At 44.1% G+C, this 19,231-nt stretch overlaps 2 protein-coding genes across 3 annotated transcripts in view; both read left to right on the forward strand.

The window, feature by feature from the left end:
* Positions 1–8,650, forward strand: part of rbm20 (RNA binding motif protein 20) — a 43,103-nt gene extending 34,453 nt beyond the window's left edge. For both annotated transcript variants that reach the window (XM_084465111.1, XM_084465112.1), the window contains exons 9-14: positions 298–1,126; positions 1,470–1,562; positions 1,925–2,591; positions 3,498–3,605; positions 4,770–4,891; positions 7,137–8,650. In XM_084465111.1, the coding sequence (XP_084321237.1) occupies positions 298–1,126; positions 1,470–1,562; positions 1,925–2,591; positions 3,498–3,605; positions 4,770–4,891; positions 7,137–7,205 (1,888 nt within the window). In that variant the 3' untranslated portion in view covers positions 7,206–8,650. The remainder of the gene's footprint in view (positions 1–297; positions 1,127–1,469; positions 1,563–1,924; positions 2,592–3,497; positions 3,606–4,769; positions 4,892–7,136) is intronic.
* A 1,538-nt stretch (positions 8,651–10,188) lies between these two features.
* Positions 10,189–19,218, forward strand: pdcd4b (programmed cell death 4b). Its single transcript, XM_084465119.1, has 12 exons — positions 10,189–10,258; positions 10,731–10,839; positions 11,206–11,529; positions 12,898–12,992; positions 13,127–13,240; positions 13,857–14,078; positions 15,413–15,510; positions 16,598–16,712; positions 17,327–17,434; positions 17,601–17,711; positions 17,839–17,978; positions 18,498–19,218. Exons 2-12 carry the CDS (start codon positions 10,797–10,799, stop codon positions 18,556–18,558), a joined length of 1,431 nt encoding a protein of 476 aa, XP_084321245.1. The 5' UTR covers positions 10,189–10,258; positions 10,731–10,796; the 3' UTR covers positions 18,559–19,218.
* Positions 19,219–19,231: the final 13 nt, after the last annotated feature.

Here is a 19,231-nt window from a genome sequence, read left to right on the forward strand (position 1 = left end):
TTTACCTTTTTGATTTTAAAATCAAGTTTCTTTCTTCTTTCTAAGTTCTAAATATACAAATAAAAAGTGATTAATTAATGTCATCAGAAAAAAATATTAAACAAAGATGAAATATCTGAAACAGCAGTATATCACAACTTTTTTTTTTAACGTTGTATTTCCACCAGTCAAAACTGGCTGCACACAGAATCGGCATTATTTGCTGAATGTGCTTTTGAACGTTTCCCTGCGGTATCGCTGCCGGGGGTCTGGGGGTTAATGTGTGCCCTGAACCCGATCCCCGTCTCCTGCCCTCAGCTACATGCCGGAGAGAGCTCGCTCCAGGAGCCCCATCAGCCGCTCCCTCAGCCCCCGCTCGCACAGCCCCAGCTTCACCTCCTGCAGCTCCGCCCACAGCCCCCCGGGCGGGCCCGGCCGGGGCCCCGAGAGGGGGGCCCACAACGGCCAGGCCCAGCGCCGGGGCTCCTGGGACTGGAGCTGCCAGCAGCGGGCCAGGGGCGAGGAGGAGAGGGAGCGCGAGCGGGACAGCGAGCTGCTGTGGAGGAACGGGACGGGCGGCGGCGACGAGGACCGGAGCGGCGGAGGGGACCGCCGGGGGGGGAAGCATTACCCCAAGCCCATGGACCGGATCAGCCCCAGATCTGGAGACCAGCGAGGAGGGGGAGGAGGAGGTGGTGGATGTGGAGGTGGAGGAGGAGGAGGAGCAGGAGGAGGAGGAGGAGGGGAAGGGATGAGGGGCGGCAGAGACTGGTACCCCCGGGGCAGCCCTCAGGCCATGGCCTTCAGCTCCTACAGGAACCCGGAGGAGGACTTCTATCCAAAGGAGCAGGGCTACAAGACGGAGAAGCTCCCCAGGGCGCTGTATCAAAGACACGAGGCCAAGCCCAGGAGGAGGGACGGCCCCGGGGACTACCACAGCCGGACCCGGCATTCCGAGTCGGACATGACAGAGGAGATGTGTTCCAGAACGCCGGAAGATAGGAGGCAAAGTTCACCGGGGAAAGGAAGGAGCAAAAAGACAAGTAGGAGGCACGGCCCCAAGGAGAAGCAGGAGAGCCAACCCGCTCCTGGGAATCCTGCTGTGAATAACGCTGGGAATACTGCCGGGAATACCACTGGGAATACTGTAAGCACATGAACTCTTTGATGGTTTTCCTTAGACATTGATGGACCATAACACATTCCTGCTGATAAAACTGATATAATAGGGAATAAGTCCTTATTTTTGGGTTGTTTAAAGGTAAACCAACCATAAAGAAATTATGAACGTGATATAATTGGTTACATAGTAGTGCTATGGATTCTTCCTGATCCAAGTTTACAAAAGGTAGGATACAACTTGAATATTAACTCAAAAGGCCCTATATACCTGCCTTTTTATGCGTCAGTTTGCAGCTTTTGGTTACTGGGTAATCAATCAAAGACTCACATTTTCGATCTGTTAAACATGTGTTTTCTCTCTGATAAAGGGCCACCAGTTGAAGGAAAGATTGTCTTCTCCTCAGCAAAGCAGAGGTGAAGCAAACCAAACAGAGGTTACAGCATGTGTGAAGGAAAATCAAGTGAGCATTTTTTTAATCTATCGGTCTGTCTGTCTGTCTGTATCTATCTCTGGCTCTCTCTCTCTCTCTCTCTCTCTCTCTCTCTCTCTCTCTCTCTCTCTCTCAATCTCTATCTATCTATCTATCCATCTATCTATCTATCTATCTATCTATCTATCTATCTATCTATCTATCTATCTGTCTGTCTGTCTGTCTGTCTGTCTGTCTGTCTGTCTGTCTGTCTGTCTGTCTGTCTGTCTGTCTGTCTGTCTGTCTATCCCTTGCCCTCTCTCTATCAATCTATCTATCTATCAATCTATCCATTTGTGAGATGGGAGAGAAAGCGAGAGATAAAGTGACCCCCCCCCCTGCGCTGCTCCCAGGTGGAGGCGTGCGATGAGAGCGGAGAGGACACGGAGGGCGAGTGCTGGTACCCGGGGAACATGGAGGAGCTGGTGACGGTGGACGAGGTGGGCGGCGAGGACGACTCCATCGTGGAGCCCGACCTGCCCGAGCTGCTGGAGGGGAGCTCCTGCTCCGGAGCCGAGCTGGAACCGGGCCGAGAGCTCCCGGCCGCCGCCGCCGCCACCGCCGCCGCCGCCGCCGCCGTCACAGTCGCCGTCGCCCACTCCGCACCACGGGACATCCCGGAGCAACAGAAGAGCACGCAGCCCGCCGAACCAGCGGCCGAAGAGCCCCCCGTGGAGGAGCTCCTGGAGGTCCGTCCCCAGGCGGGGGCGGCGGCGGCGGCGGTGGCGGCGGGGGCAGAGGTGGAGGCAGAGGCGGAGGCGGAGGTGGAGGTGGCGGAGGAGCCGGCCAACATGGAGGCCCCTGCGCTGCCGATCCACGCTCTGAATGACTTCCCGGGCCAGGAGCTGAAGGCGGCCCTGGAGGAGGCCTGCACGGAGGGCCGGGCGGACGAGAGCACAGGGCCGTCGGAGGAGGAGCCAGCGGCCAGCGCGTCCGAGGACAGCATGATCCAGGACGTGGCCCCGGGCCCCGAGACGAATGTTAAGGAAATTCAGCACAAAGAGGAAGCTCCTAAAATGGGTAAACCTGAAGTGATACTAAGAGTTTACTTAGGAGTTTACTTAGATACAACTCTAGATACTTAGATACTTAGATTCGCTGTTACGAAACCGTAACCGTGTGTTCGCGCCAAAAGACACATTTTTCGCCTGGTCGGGCTGTCGCTGAAGTTTTGCTGCGTGACAAATCATAATCTGTCGCTGTGCATTTATGTGTGCAGTTATGTCAGGCAAATTTTGCCGCAGAGCGAATTTTGTCGCGGAGCGTTTTTCCCGCCAACGGTCCTTCATGCCAATTCAGTCTCATCAACCATGGCCGAGATAACCACCATTGCATGTCTTTACCTGTTGTGGAAGAGGGAGAGACGTTGGAATGCCCGTCGTTTATGGGTTAATAATATAATCTGGAGGCGCACACCGCTTTGTGCCGTGATATTATATATATCATATATATTATAATATATCAATATTTATATATTATATTATATAATATTATATAATATTATATATAGAGCTCCGGGAGTCGCAAACGGCAACAATCACTTTCTCCTCCAAGCTGCGGTTCACTGCAGAGTGCAGGGAACGGTTGGCCCGGCCGGTTGAACGCTGATTGGCTGTTTTACGTTACTTCACTCACGTTACTCACAGGGAGTGAAGCTGTCTCACGCGAATGCCGCGGCAAAGTTCAAATATTTCAACTTCAGCGAAATTTGTCGCGCTGCAAATCCACGTGAACGTGCCCGCCTGTGACAGGGAAAAATGTCGCGCCGTCAATCAAATCTTGCCGCAGGTTTGTGCCGCGACAAATTTTGCCTGATACGCGTCTCTACGTTGACTTTGTATTGAAACGTGTCGCGCCGCGACGTTTGGTGTGAACACACAGTAATCCACAGTGGGTGGGTGTATTAAAATGTCTTTTCCTACACAGGTGTCCATAACATCACGAACAACCTGTATCAGACGCAGGTAGAGATCGAAGGTCACTCACCGACGCGAGAACAGGACCGGGTCATCAGTGAGCACAGCATTCCTCTGGGTGAGTGGAGCACCGTTTAGACACATGGTTCTGACCAGATCCTTCATAGACACCGCCAAGTTGTAAGAATGTGTCTGTTCCATTGCATTGTTTGTGATTGTAGGTGAATGTATTGCTGCTGCACATTGTAATGCACTAAGATTCATTTAAGCATTGTTTAAAAACAAAATAAATAGTCAAATACAATTGGTGTAGAATTATGATAAAGAAAAAAAAAGATCGATTACTGTAGCAATGAAATAAAAAATATTGGTGTATAAAAAATCAAACTCCAAAGATCCTTTTGTTCATGAACCTTTTGTTGCTGACACCCTTGGTGTCAGTCTTGGCTTCAGTCCAGCCTAGTCTATAAAATAGCTCCTACAGATACAACAACCTATTGCATTAGCACTCTAATTGAGTGGAATCTGAAGGGATGAGCAGGGTGTCAAGTGCTCGCTCACTTGTAACCGGCGGGCCTATTTTGGGTGAGCACGTCGTGAACCGCGCCCGTGAGCGGAGTGTATTTATATTACCGTGAGGGCTAGGATGACAGCCCAGCGTATGGCCCGGCTGGGTGAGGTTTTACCTCCTAGAGGTTATGATGTCATGTGCCAACAGCAGCCTACAGAACCCCTACACACACACACACATACATACTGTGCATGCTAAATCAATGGCGGCCATTATCAATCTCTGGTATATCGTGACGCCAAAAAGATTGCTGTAACTAAAATGGTTTTACATTAGAATCCAGGTAGGTGGCAGCCAGGTGGCATCATAATAAGATAGAAAAAAATCATGGCCAGTGAGAAAATCATGACAATGTTAACAATAGACAACATATATTTGGACCTCAAGTCTGTCAATAAAGATAATAATAATAACGACGACAATAACACTACAAAGAAAGAACCACAATAAAAACGATTATGTTAATATTAATAAATGAACACATTATTACAATAATGATCCTGCAAAATAAATCTTTGTCACTTTATTTCTTCCTCAAATAAATGTTTTTCCAATACATAAGAACATAATAACAATAGTATAAAACAGCATATGTTCATCATCATCATCATCGTTATTACTGTGGTGTTGTCGGGCAGTTTATACGTGTTCCATTCTGAACGTCGTTCTCGTTTTCTCCAACGCGATCCGGCCTGGGCTGCGTTCCAACAGGGGTGGAGTTCATCGTGCCCAGAGCCGGGTTCTTCTGCAAGCTGTGTGGCCTGTTCTACACCAGCGAGGAGACGGCCAAGACGGCCCACTGCCGCAGCACCGTGCACTACCGGAACCTGCAGGTACGCCCCTGCCCGGGACACGCACGCTATGCCGCCCATTGAACACGTGTGAAACTCGGGGTCCTTTTACTGATGTTTAATGCAGTGTTTGAAACACTGTAGAACTAAAAGTTCAGACAAAGACGTAAAACCAAAGAGTTCATACACATCACTTTAATACAAATAACAAACATATTACTGACCACTTTGCCTGCTTGTCAACCAATGGGGGGTTAACTTAAAAATGACTCGTGAGGAAGTCTTCAATGTTTAATATTTTCTTCATTCGTGAATGTAATGCAACATGAATAACCGACAAGCTTGAAAAGTAAAGAAGACCATCCAGCAGCAACAGGAAACCCAACCACACTAGAAACCAATGAGTGTGAAATTATTGACAAGTGGTCAATGACTGCAATTGCACATGCTGCTGAGGGGTGAACAGCATTTAGACGGAATGCCTTTCGGTGGATGCTTTTATCCAATATGTCGGACAACACCGGGAGCACACACATTCTCAGCAGGGAATCGAACCCCTTACCCTGGCAATGTTAATGTTAGGGGATCAGGGCACCATGACCATGTTTTATTAAGTGTAATTGAATTTAGCGGCATTGCCAAGTACAGTAGTTCTTTTAAATTCCATCTCTTTATATCAGTGCTATTGGTTCCTTAGAGAGACTAGGCTAATATGTATGTGTCGCTCACAGGCACGCATACAAAGTGTACATTACAAAGTCACTATTAAGCAGCCAGAACCATTGCATGTGAGCCCTCCTCCGTAGAACAGCTGTGGATGGATCCAGGATCAGAGATCCTCTGCCAAATAGTGCAACAAATCACAGCAGGCGTAGACCCTGCAAAACAGCTGGGACATATGGCCAACCGCTTTCCTCCGTCCGTGGGCAATTTGTTATTATATTATCCATATATATATATATATATATATATATATATTTGTTATATAATTATATAATTATATAAAAAGTCATAAATTTCATGAATGGCGACTTAATGGTTTAAAGTCGTCCAACAGACCATTATGCTAGTCTGTACATCAAGCACCATTGTGTTTATGGAGAACTTTAAAGCTTGGCTTGTTTTAGAAAAAAATTTGTGACGTGCAAAAAGAAAGAAATCTGGTGTCTGTGGCTTGGATTGGAGAGATTCAGTGCCTCTGTCGACCTACAGTAGCTACATGGCTACCTGCGTACATTCTTCCCATGCAGTCGTTGGGCATGACTGAGGATCTTTTGCTCAAGCTTGCGAGCTATTCATGTGCTTTGGGGGAGGCCTGAAGAAAGGGGATGTTTTTTGCATACTTTGTATACTTTCAAAATGAAGCTAAATTTGACTGGTTACTCCAAATTGCCTACCCTATCTTCAAATAGCTTGACAATTACATATGGTAGTTAAATTTAGATATAATACAACGCAAGTAGAATTGGTACGAGGCAATTGAATGAAACAAATGTTCCAAACCCAACTCAATTGAACAATTTCTATAAACACGGTCACCATATTGGGTCTTTTCCGAGAGCTAGTGCACATCAGCAGAATGTGAGCATGAGACAGCTGATGCCCACCAGGGGCGAGTATGGTATAATATAACAGCTGATAGGTCCATAGTCATTATTTTCTCTGAGTGTTGCGAATGTAGCATGACATCGCCATACCGATCCGCAAGCGTGCATTAGTCTGGAACCTCTCAGTTCATTTTTGATTTTTGGAGGTGCATTATCAAAGGGTGCAGACGAAAATGCCTCTGGACACAATTAGACAGAGCAAATAAAACATGAATTGGCCGATTTGTCTGGTTCTCAGGCTAGTGATAATGTGCTATAAAAGCAGTTAACAAACTATGGCCTTCATGTTGTATAGCAGATGTATGTTTCTCCAAGGGTTGTGAATGCGGGTGGAGATCCTTCCCTTTCTTCTCTAGATTCTCCTCCAGGGCCACACTTGTGATCAAAGGGGATAGGGTATATGCTGTTTGGGCCCCCCAGTTAACTATGGCATTTCCAACACCAGTTAGAGCAACAACTTCGAATCAACCTTTCTTTAACATGAGCTAATACATTTATTTTGACTTTTATAACATTTTGAGTTGAAGAATATATTTTATATACACATTTGCTTTTCATTCATATCATAATTGTATTGTTATGTTATTTATCTTATTAATTAAAATATATGTTAAGAAGCCGGGAAATTTATTTTTACATTTTGGGTTTTGAGTTAAATGCTATATTTTGTCTGTCCTCAGAAATACCTGACAGAGCTGGCGGAGGAGAGTCTGCTGGGTGCAATGACACAGCAGCCATCTTCAGAATGACCTCAGCCACCTGTGACCTCACCTGTGCTTCCCTGATCATCACTCTCGCAACGTGTTTGGATTGGTTCTCTTGTTACCTAACCCTTATATAGTGAACACTTTAAAGTACGTATAGCTGGGATTATGACACATCAAGCACTGCAAATCTATCGGTGTGCCGTGTATCGTTCGCATAAACAAGCACATGTTGTCGTATTTGCACGTGTGCAGACCATCTCAATTGGGTGAATGCGATGGTAATGGTAACCGCTATGCATTATCGGATACAAGTGAAATAAGTGTGCATATTTAGCACAGTTCTTTTATGGTGCATTATGGGTATTAGGTACTGCACTATATAGGGAACCAGATTTGTACACTCAAATTTCGGTCTGCACTACAAAATAGTGACACCACAAATAGTGCACTATATCGGGCACGGCTAAGTCAACCAATTGGAACACGGCGTCAGAGTGTGCTTGGTCTATGAAAGGCTGTACAAGACAGACTTAACTCAAAAGTGGGAATGTTTAATATTGGAAAAACCCGCTGGTCTATTTACTGGACAAAGTGCTTAAGGGATGAAAATCTTGTGAATATCTTATTTGTCGTGGAAGTTTTTTCTCGTCAATTTTGTACAATAACAAAAGTTTCATTTATTTTAAGGGATTCAGTGCCTTAACTTGTGCCTTATACACATTTTTGTAATTTATTTTAAATATGTAATATGGCATTGAAGCTCAACTCCAAAGATTTACAATTTCAATCGATTTCTGCCAAAAAAAACACTGCAGGGAAATTTAATCCACCAGCCATTATTTAAAGTTATCATACATGTTGTGAAAATAGTTGTTATGAATTTCATTTTTATGGAGAGATAATGTTATGAATTGTTTAGTAAAGATATTGTCCTAGCAATTTGATAATACATTGTGAGTGGTAAAGATGACTTGAAATTATATTCTACAAAATGTTTTTACTCAGTTGATGAAACTGAGATCAGTTCTCAGGTTTTATTGCATTTGTTAAAAGCAGTTTAATGTGGCAGCATTGATGTGTATATTTTAGTTCAAATCATGGGATTTCTCTTCTTATTTCTTCAGTCCCTTTATTTAGTTTACTGGAATAAGTCATTTATTTGAATAATTTATTTTAAAAGAAGTGTTAAAAATAATTCGGTTTTTCTTTGGGCTTTTCTCTTGAACTCGACTCTGAAGAGGATGTTTATAATGTGTGTCATTATTTGAACGCCTTAAGAGGACCTCAAACTGGACCATGTGTTTATTGAAATGAACAATGCTTCAACAGATGCGATAGCTAACACATTTGTGTTTGATTATCTGTTTTCTACACTGTGAATTTTGATCCTTCAATGCCAAAGATCTTTTCTGGAAAATCCTTTTCATATGAATGTTTCTGATGGATACATAAAACTACTTTAATAAATGTTTTAAAGATGGTGCTTACATTTTTGTTGGACATTTTTGTAAAAAAAAGTGCAGAGCTAAATTGTCAGAATCAAATGCCAAATATAATCATAAATACCATGAACAAAAGGCTATGTTTTTAGATAAATACACACAGCCTAGGCAAAAAAAAACAATATCCAAAATGTTTGAATATAGATGTAGTAGGTCCTATTATGTATTCACAAACATTCTGACAGGTCTTCCCTCTCGTGAGTGTGAATACAATCACTGAGCACGTTACTGTAGCCACTATTAAGATTTAAGCCACCTAAATAATGAAAAACAAAGGCCATATAATATGGTCTCATATATAAATATTTATATTATATGATATATCTATGCATTGACCGACAGTGTTGTGCAAGTTCACAATTCACAAGAGCTCGCTCAAAAGTTCAGTTCACATATTTTAAAATGAGATAGTTCATGTTCATAGTTCACAATTTTGAATTTTCAACTAAGTTCACAATCCAATAAAATGAACTGTTCATGTTAATTTCTTCTTTTTATTTTCTTCTGTTATTATTCAGTAAACTCCTACCATCCACCCAAGCCCCCCAATCATTGCCACTGCCCACTGCCACAAGTGAATTAATTAGTGTATACTACAATGACCGACCTAACCATGACCAATTCATTTTAAATTGCATACAAAGCATTAGAAAATATGTTTTACGTCATCAACGTTATCATGTTTCATTTCTGTTACTAGGTACGGGTTGCGGTTGCTAGTTTACTCTTTTAAAAAAGTAAAATAAAACAATTTTTATATTTTGTAGCTCTGGTTGGGAAACTAAATACAATTAAATTTAGATGCAAAAGACGGGATACTACTACAAAATATAATACTATTATTAATAATAAATAATAATAATAATAATAATAATATACAAAATAACAATATAAATACTCACTTGATTTTCTTCTTGAAGTTTCCTGATATAAATGATTGTATCTTGCTTATCTATCTCATCTTATTCCAGCTTGAGAGACACCTGCCTATGGCATATAAAGGAGAAGGTACGGTGAGTCTAACACTTATATTGTACAAGGGCGCCCCCATGCGGTGACACGAAAAATACCGACCGCACACAAAGGGGGCGGCCGTGGAAAAGTTGTTCTCTGTACACACTCTGTACTCTGTACATAATGTTCCTTCTTATACCGTATATCTTTTTTTAATATTCCATTACATAATATCACATATTCGTGCCTCTACCCTCATGAAACCCCTTCTAAATATTAATCAAATACATTTTGCTGACGCTATTTCTGTTAGTTTTCCATCTGTATCTAATGCAAAGAGTATTTAAATAAGTGTACTCATAACATAAGCCTTATTTATTGACTCAAGAACGGATGAAGCCCATACGTGCAAGATGCTGTTCCGCTATTCAACAGAGAGGGGGCAGCAACTTGTAGAATTTACGGAAAGAAAAAAGTCCATTCTGGATTCTGATTGGTCCTTTGATTTATAAAGCCCTTGCCGTCCAGCCAATCAGGTAAGAAAAACACAGACGTACGTGCTAGAAGTTGCTGGGTAGAAAAAACGCTTACAGAACAGCTTTCTATCAGAGTTCGGAGCTTCCTTGGACACCAGACACGGTCAGTCATTGTTTTTTAAAAAGTTAAATCAAAAGAAAGGACATCTGATTACGGTAATGCACGGCACATCGCAAAAACGGTGCACGAAACGATCGATAAGAGATCGACCGAGTGGGGCTAAGATTTAAACGAGAAGGGTTGTTTTGTTTTGCATTTTCTCGACGGCGAAACGCGAAGCCAACCCGAACCTGATAATAACGGGTCACATTGCATTGTGTACATCGGGGGGTGTTTGGACGCTGCGTAAACAGTGGCGCATATAACCCAATCTTTTTGACGCAGTTGATTGTGTTGACAGTGCAGCAGACGCGGATCTCTCTTCCCCCCCCGCTGGCTATTGTTTGTCAACACACAGTCCGTATGAATGGAGGGGGGAGGGGGGAACGGTGTGTGACGCACTATGTTTGGACGTGTTTTAAACCTATCCACCGATCGACCTTTTAATTGTCATCTTCATGTTCGCTCCTTGCAGGTATCATCCGATATTTGCTGTTTCGCACGAAGTTTCTCTGCCAAATACATTTTTATTTTTCCAAACATGGCAACTGACTGCGAGGCCTGGCTGAACGCGAACCCCGTCGGTGAGTGCTTGGTGTGGATGTGTAGACCATGTTTAAATGCCCTTACAGCTGACATCAGGGCGCTTCAGCAACGGAGCGAGGCTGCTGGCGTCGCCTGATCTGGGGCATGGGGCGGAAGTTTCATTGTTGTTTTTATCTGGTCTTTTTTTTCTTGTGCAGTCATTACAAACGTCAACATGAGTTCTTCTATTCTGCTGCTCAATCAACTCTTTTTTTTGCTGAGCATCATTACATTCCTGTCACTAAGCTATTGTGCTACCGGGCAGATCAAATATTATCTAGCATCATAATGATTTGTTTGATGAAGGGCAGCACATCACAAGCATATTCATTCTAAAGCCGGGTTCTCCTTTTGAAATCCAACAGAGGCTGACGACCTCAGCGACTCCTTTCTGTCTGGGGAAGAGGAGAACGGAGGAGCTGTGCCCTCCAGCAAAAACGTCAACGTCGCCAACAACGAGATCAATGGCAACTGGCTGGCCTCCAGCAACAGCCTGCACGAAGCCCGCCTGAAGGCCAAGGCCAAGCGGAGGCTGAGGAAGAACTCGTCGCGGGACTCTGGAAGAGGGGACTCTCTGAGCGACGGAGGCGACCCCAGCAAAGGGTCAGGGGTGGGCTCCACCAGCCCCAAGAGCAAGCTGCTCGACAGAAAGTCTCGCCTTGGCAAGGGCCGAGGCCTGCCAAAGAAAGGTGCCGGAATACAGTCTTAAGACACAATCCTTTTTCATTTTAAATGGTTTTGTAATAATCTTGTAACGATAAGTATTTGAGTTAAGATTTGAAGGAAGCTTTGGTGACACTGGTACGCTCTGTCAGATAGAGCAGTGCGAGTCAAAGTAACACGTCTGAAGGAACAACAAGTCACTACGAATTAGCATTTGGTTCTGCTTTGAAGCCCGAGCAGGAAGCAACAGGTTTGGTGCGTGAGGTGTCGGTGGGAGGCAGCCCCTGCATGGCTGGGGTTCCCTCAGCTGTAGGTTAGTCTCACGAATCAGACTTTAGATTCATATCTAAAGTCTGGTGGTAGAGCAGCTCAGATCTGGGTTTCAATTACTTAATTTCGACCGGTCATGTGGCTGGATGCAGGGTATCTGTAAGTGCCAAATTGGCAAACACAAACTCGACCAGCGGTAGTAAACAAACAAACAAACAAAAAACTAGAAAACTATCCGTCACTGTTTCAAATTTCAAATCAACACCATGTAGACTCGCTGCTGTAGTTTAGTGTAGAAATACACATCAAAATCCCCTTCTATAAAGCTTCATCCACTCTGTAGAATCAAAACAGGAAACTAAGAATCACAGCCCAGTTTCCTGCTCAGGCTCTGTGCCGTCTACCTCAAGAGGTTCTGCTATAACCCATATAGTAGGATGGCTGGAACCGAGATTAGCTGTAAGCCAATTAACATGTGAAACAAATGGTGCTGGGATCTTGAACAGCTCACACCTACTTAAAGCCAATCCTTTGGTGTCTGGTCCACAGGTTGGCTGGAATTATAACAGCATGTACTTTCCTAGTTGTGGAAGGGATATCTCACCTGTAGAGCTTGCGGTTGTAGGCCAAAAGGGTGTTTGGTTTACAAAGTAAGAGATTTAGGTCAACTGGACATTTGGCACAAAAAGAGATATTTACCTTGTGTTTGTGCCAAACTTGTATTAGTGCCTTTCTCTCTTACTTGATGCAATGTTTACTGAGGGGCTCTGATGCCCATCTTCATATGAATCCCTTCTTTTTAATCGCTCTAGCCCTGACGATGTCAGTATGCAACACCTACACACCTACGTAGGCGCAGAATGCTCACTGTACCGGAGCTTATTTACAGTTCTCTCTCCAGGCAGGGGCGTGGAGAAAAAATAGTTAGCGTGCATGTTACTTGGCTCATTGGCCATGTTATGTAACATTACCATCTCGCACAAGCCAGCGTTCAGTTCTCAAGTTCTCACGTCTTATTTAAATTGCATGTGAACATTTGACACAGCATGTCCACTTGTGCATAGTATGACACACCCTGATGTCTTTGTATTTCCCCTGACGTTGTTGTTGTTGCTTGTCTGCAGGTGGGGGCGGAGGCAAGGGGGTGTGGGGTCGGTCCGGGGAGGTTTATGAACCGGTGCAGGTGGACGCCAAGGACCCCAACTACGACGAAGCTCAGGTACACCACAGACGACACGCATCTACGTCAGGTGACCTCCAGAGGGATGCCTGAAGATAGTAGGACCCCACAGTAGGACCCCCCCCCCCCCCCAAGTTAGACATGCTTGAAAACTTGACTTTCGTTCACTTCAGGAAAACTGTGTGTATGAAACCGTGGTCCCCCCGCTGGAAGAGAGGGACTTTGGGAAGACCGTCACTCCAATAGTGCAGGAATACTTTGAGCACGGAGACACGAATGAAGTCGCGGTAAGTCCCCCCCCCCCACCCGACGCGGTAACCCTGCACCGTCCCGCAGACGAACTCACTGCCCCCATTCCTTCTCACTGCGTCTAGTACTTGGTAAACCATTAGGTGGTCATGTAAACAAGGCTATCAATGCTGAGGAGAGGTGCTGAGTACGGACTGTACTGTTGGCTGTACTCCAACTCATTCATTGAGTCTCAATCTAGGAACATGTAATGGTTTCTCAAGAGGAATATACTAATCCACTTGGTTGACAAAGAATGGTAAGAATATACCATTCTTTGGAAAATACTAATCTGAACACAAAATACCAAACCATGTATAGATAATGATCCAAAATAAATCGTGTATTACATAATAATATGATACTGTCAAAGAACAACACTACAAGAGAACAATGCTAAATGTTGGGCAACGTGCCCGGAATATGGGTACAATATAACGTCCTGTTTTTGATAACCTTGTTGAAATTGTTATGTTGGTGTACCTGCCTGGGCACTTGATATGTAAATTTGCCTCTTGGCTAAATCGGACACATTGAAGTGTACCGTACCCTGCCTAATAATAAAACAAAATAACTTCATAATAGTATAATTATTGTATGGCTGTCCCTCTCCAGGAGCTTCTGGGGGAACTCAACCTGGGTCCCATGCGTAGCGGGGTGCCCATGTTGGCTGTGTCACTGGCCCTGGAGGCTAAGGCCAGCCACCGGGAGCTGACCTCCAGGCTGCTGGCCGACCTGTGCGGGCCCGTGCTGACCTGTGGCGACGTGGAGAGCGCCTTCGACAAACTGCTGTCCGAGCTGCCGGAGTTGGTGCTGGACACCCCCGGAGCCCCCCAGGTGAGGTACTTTGTTGTAGCGGGGGAGGGGGGGGGGGGGGGGGGTGACTAGTGTGTTGTCGTAAACAACAAGCATTGTGTTTTTAATTTAGAGCAGCAGCAAATTGGGTTATGGATTGAGTGAAAATGTACTCTCAAAATGGGTGATGTTTATTTTCATTTCAAAGAACAGCATAGGTTGAATGGGAGGGAGAAGAAAAATGTGTTTTTCCACAGAAAATAAGTGATGTCTTTATCAAAATTACATTGCCACTCGCCAAACACAATAGGCCACGTGTTTTGATAAACACATTTACTTTGAAAAACGATTTTTGGTGTCCTAAAGTAGGGCATGTCTGATGAACCTCCATTTCATAATCGAACATGGTGCAGAATCAAAGGAAGGCAGTTTTAAACACCATCTTGGATGCGCTTGAGTCCTAGGCCCTTGCGAGCCCACACACCAACAAGCCTGTGGTTTAGCACAGAGGAGGGACAGTGTGTGTGTGTGTACGTGTGGCAGAGCTCCCTATGTGTGTATTTCAGCTCTTTCCTTTCAGCCGGCACAGACATGAGATCTCTTGCCATTGTCTGCAAAAACGCCAGCTCAGCGTATAAGGCTGAACGGGGTTATTCATCCCTACTCTGTCCCCACCCCTTCTTTCACACCATCTCACTTTCTCTCGCTGTTCCACTGCTCTCGCCCTCATTTCACAAACGCAAACACACCTCTCTCTCTCGCTCTCTCTCTCTTATGCGTGTGTGTGTGTGCACAGCAGCTGAGTTGCCACCATAGGTCAGGAGAGATGAAGCTTCCCCCTTGTTTTTTGTAGGATCATGGATAAGGCCTGCGCAGGCTTTTGTCCTCCTGAGAAAAAGCAAATCGTGCACTTTTTTGTTTCCCTCCGAAAGCAAAATCATGCAGCCACGCATGAACGCAACTGTAAACATAAACACATGAACACGTGAAACTACGGTCTCTACGATTGTTCTGTCCTGCAGTTCACAACTGCAGCCCTTTTGCATGCCTGCAACCGGCTGCAGCTGAGTTACCTTTCAAGCGTATTTTTCACATGAGCCCCCGGATGGGCTCAGGTTTTTTGTGCTTAATTGAACCATGCAATAAACCCCATTGGCTACCTTGTCACATTCCTCGTCTGATTACCTGAAACTCAAGCTGCAGGGGTTCTCGTCACTCTGCTCAGATTCATGTGACATGAAGGTTCATGAGAAACCAGAATGGCCAGAACCACGTCCTGGGATGGCTCTGCTCCTCGTCCAGGTGTTGCTGGTAGGATTTTGTTTAATTGTTTCTAAACCGTTCTTTTTTTTTTTTTGCGTTTTTTTTCCCCACAGATGGTCGGCCAGTTTATTGCTCGTGCTGTGAAAGATCAGATTCTGTCCAAGAGTTACATCGAGGGCTACAAAGGCAAAGTCGACTGTGAACATGCAAGGTGTGTTGTTATGTCTCTGTGTACAAGTTGTATTCTTCTTCAGTTGACCTTATCAGATTTTGCTTGTGGGAGGGGACCATGATAACGGTTAAATTAATGATGGGAGGCCCAGAGTACGCCCTGACTTTCTCAGCCCTGTGCAGATAGAGATTAGGACTGGGCAATATAAAAGGATATAATAACACAGTTCACATTGTATTGATCCATTCTTCTAGATTCAAGATAACGTTAATCACATTGAAACATGTGTAGGGCGATGTGTAGGGCGTAAAGTGTGTCATTTACTTTACTTACTACCGGTAACAAAGGCCGGATTTGGCTTTATACTCTTCTTACTACTTGGTTCAAGTTATGATTGACATGTGGTTCCTCTATTTACCAAGCTCCACAGTGTAGTTTACAAAGGATTCAGGCCCCGTCCACACAGTACCGAAGTCTTGTGCGTTTGGGCCGACCGTCCAGATGAATTCGGCGTTTTCGGTGCCCGAAAACACACTTTTCTAAAACCAGGTCCCAGGGTGGATAAGATAAAAACGGACCTACGTTATGCGTTTTCGTGTCAGGATTCGTGTGGACGCCTGAAATGCAAACAATGACGTCATCGCCCCCCAAACCAGCTGGGCGATGTTAGAGTTGCATTGAAAAATTGCATTTTTTTTTTTTGTAGCTTTAAATATAGCCCCTTGGTAAATTGAATTACTAACTGTACATCAAAAAATATTTCTTCTCAATTTAAAAGGTTTAACAACTGCTTTCTCCTCCTCGACTGTATGTTTGTATACAATGCGCAGGCTTAATGCGCAGGCTTGATGCCCGCAGGCTTGATACACTCCACTTTTTTAAGAACCAGAATCAGCGCCACACAGTGGCCTTCAATATGTACTACAGCGTTTCTACAGCTCCATGCGTTTTCGCAATGAGTCCGTCTTTACAGAGATATTCCTGAAACGCATCAAAGGAAAACGGAGGGGAAAAGATCGTGTTTGCCCGTGTGGACGGGGCCTTAAAGAAGAATGAACCTGTAAAACTGGTATTAGCTTGGGACAAGGGTCATTAACTCACTGAGGTGTTGTCTTCCTTTCTCCAGGGCAGCACTGGACCGTGCAGCAGTGCTGCTGAGGATGAGCATGGGGGGTCTCCGCATAGACAACCTTTGGGGCTCGGGCGGGGGCCAGAGAGCCGTCACAGAGCTTGTCAAAGAGGTGAGGTCGTAGGTCAACTTACTCCCTAAAAGGACATGGCAGTCAAGCAGATTTTAAAGCACTATAAGAACATTTTTGTTGTTTGTTGTCCAAACATGGCCTACCAAGCCAAACCAAAAGTGTGTTTTTGTGTTTTTAAGGGTGTTGTCCATGATCTTTAACATGGTAATCTATACTAGTTTGTCACCATTAATAATATAATGGTATACTGCATAAGAAAACTGGTGTTAACGGTAATGAAACTCGTATAAACTGAAAAAGAAAAAGAATCCCAAAGTTTCCTTGGGCCGTAACCATGGGGATAGCACGTCACCCCTCCTCCTAGAGCTCTCAGCCACAAAAGGGCTTTTTTTTTTTTTTTTAAGATTTTAAGCCGAAACGGTTCACATACCCTCACACATATTTTATGGGGAATCTATGCATGCCTATATTAAGGTATATCTATATATTTGTTTACTTTACTTAAAGATTGTCCTTGCCATTCGTTGTTAGCGAAATAACAACAATTTGAAAAAAAGTTGAATGTACTGGATGTATGCAAATGACATACTGATTTATAATGTGAATGTGGAAGTAGGAGTATGTTTTTCATCCTGGTGGTTCTGTGCTATCAGATGAACCTGCTGCTGAAGGAGTATCTCTTGTCTGGGGACGGCAAGGAGGCCGAGAGATGCCTGAGAGAGCTGGAGGTGCCACACTTCCACCATGAGTTTGTCTACGAGGTAACTACCAAGCAGTGCACAAAGCCATGCACACTTGTAGATGAATAACCTACATAGATAATGCTGCTGTACTATTCACCATGTACAGGATTACAGGAAATGAAACCTGCTCTCAAACATTGTGGATGATGAAACCAATTAATATTGCTAATCCAAATTTTAAAAGGCACTAGTCATGGTCCTGGAGTCCAAAGGAGAGAAGACGTTCAAAATGGTTCTGCTGTTGCTGAAACGTCTTTGGGTGTCCACGGTCATAACAGTGGACCAAATGAGACGGGTAAGGTGCCACCCAGTGGCCACCTTGTGAACCGCAAAGTACTAACTACTGCTGAGAATGGCCATCTGCCTGTTGGCTTCCATCTTGTGCAGGATACATTGAACTGATATGAATGTGATCCTCATAGGGTTATGAAAGAGTGTACATGGACATTGCCGAAATCAACATAGACGTGCCCCGGGCGTACTTCATCTTGGAGCTGTTTGTTGACAAGAGTTTCAGTGCAGGTGTCATCGATAAAAACCTAAGGGACATTTGCCCATGTCGGTAAGTACGCATTGCCTGTATTCGCCGGGCAAACCATATGAGGGCAGTCTTTACATTGCATCTGAATATTTAAATCCTCTGCCTAAATCTAGGGTAGGCCAGGGTAAACTAGATTTCTGAAGTATCCAACTGAAAAAAAATCCCGACCCCTCACTTTAGGCCTCCTTCCAAAGCCACTCCCCAAAACACATGACTAGCTTTAGCATCAGGTTTGCCTAGCCTTGTGGACGACTCCAGCCATGCACAGTCAGTGCACGGGCACAGTGCATGCAGATAGCAGGGTGGGTAGGTATACTGACCGGTAGGCCATCCAATCATTTCATTCAGGCCGAATTAAATGATTGAACTGGCTTATGCAGCCCTGCCACAGATACGGGATATACTTTTTTTTTTTTGTGATTGCGTTGAGTTTTTGATTGCTGACAATTTAACAAATGTGACAAAAAAATGCTTCTAAAATGACCTATCCTAGCTTTAAAGCAAATCAACTAAAGACTGTTTTCGTCTGTTTTCCTTCAGGGGCCGTAAAAGATTTGTGAGCGAGGGAGACGGAGGTTGCCTGAAGCTAGACAGCTTTTGAAGAACCTATTTTGTGCCAGATTTCCCCCCCAAAAAAGAGCAGATAAAAGCTACCTATCTCTTAAAACATATTTTGTCATAATGGTTGGTTAGAAAAACGTGGACTTCCTTACTGTATAGTGTTAATTTCTGAAAATGGAGGTGAGGGTAAAAAAAGGCACTTTCTATTGAAGCTGAAGACCTTTTTAAGAACTTTTCCTACACATGTTTTCAATATAATTATATACCTAATATGTAAGCTAACTCATAAAGTGCCACACCGGAGTTTATGTCATTCCATGTCGTTTTTTAAAGCATTGATTTCACTCCCACTCATTTTCTAAAAGCATTGTTTGTACAGAAATTCCTGTTTGTTTAAAGAGCTGTATAAGGGGTGTGGGGGGAGGCTTATTTCTTTAAAGCAATACCGCCCTCTACTGGCTGCTGCTTCATTGCAACGCTTGCTTTATCATTTTCCCTCTACTCCTTAAATCCTACAACGCTAGTTTCAAAGCAACAACGTTATAAACGAGCTTGGTTTGGAGGAGAAAAGGTTAGTTGGGAAGAATTCCAAAAACAAAGTGTCCAGAGTGTCTATTTTTATATTTGGGGAATACTGGTGTGTGAATTGTACCAAGTCAAGTCCAGCTTCTTATTTGTTCAATAAATTGATACAACATAACCAATGTCTTTGA

The sequence above is a fragment of the Micromesistius poutassou genome, assembly GCF_964030765.1.
Source record: "Micromesistius poutassou genome assembly, chromosome: 3".
Taxonomy (NCBI): domain Eukaryota; kingdom Metazoa; phylum Chordata; class Actinopteri; order Gadiformes; family Gadidae; genus Micromesistius; species Micromesistius poutassou.

Coding starts and splice junctions, on each gene's coding strand:
- pdcd4b (XM_084465119.1), top strand. CDS start 10,797: ATGGCAACTGACTGCGAGGCCTGGCTGAACGCGAACCCCGTCG. Junction 12,993..13,126: donor CCAACTACGACGAAGCTCAG/GTACACCACAGA, acceptor CGTTCACTTCAG/GAAAACTGTGTGTATGAAAC. Junction 17,712..17,838: donor CAGTGGACCAAATGAGACGG/GTAAGGTGCCAC, acceptor TGATCCTCATAG/GGTTATGAAAGAGTGTACAT.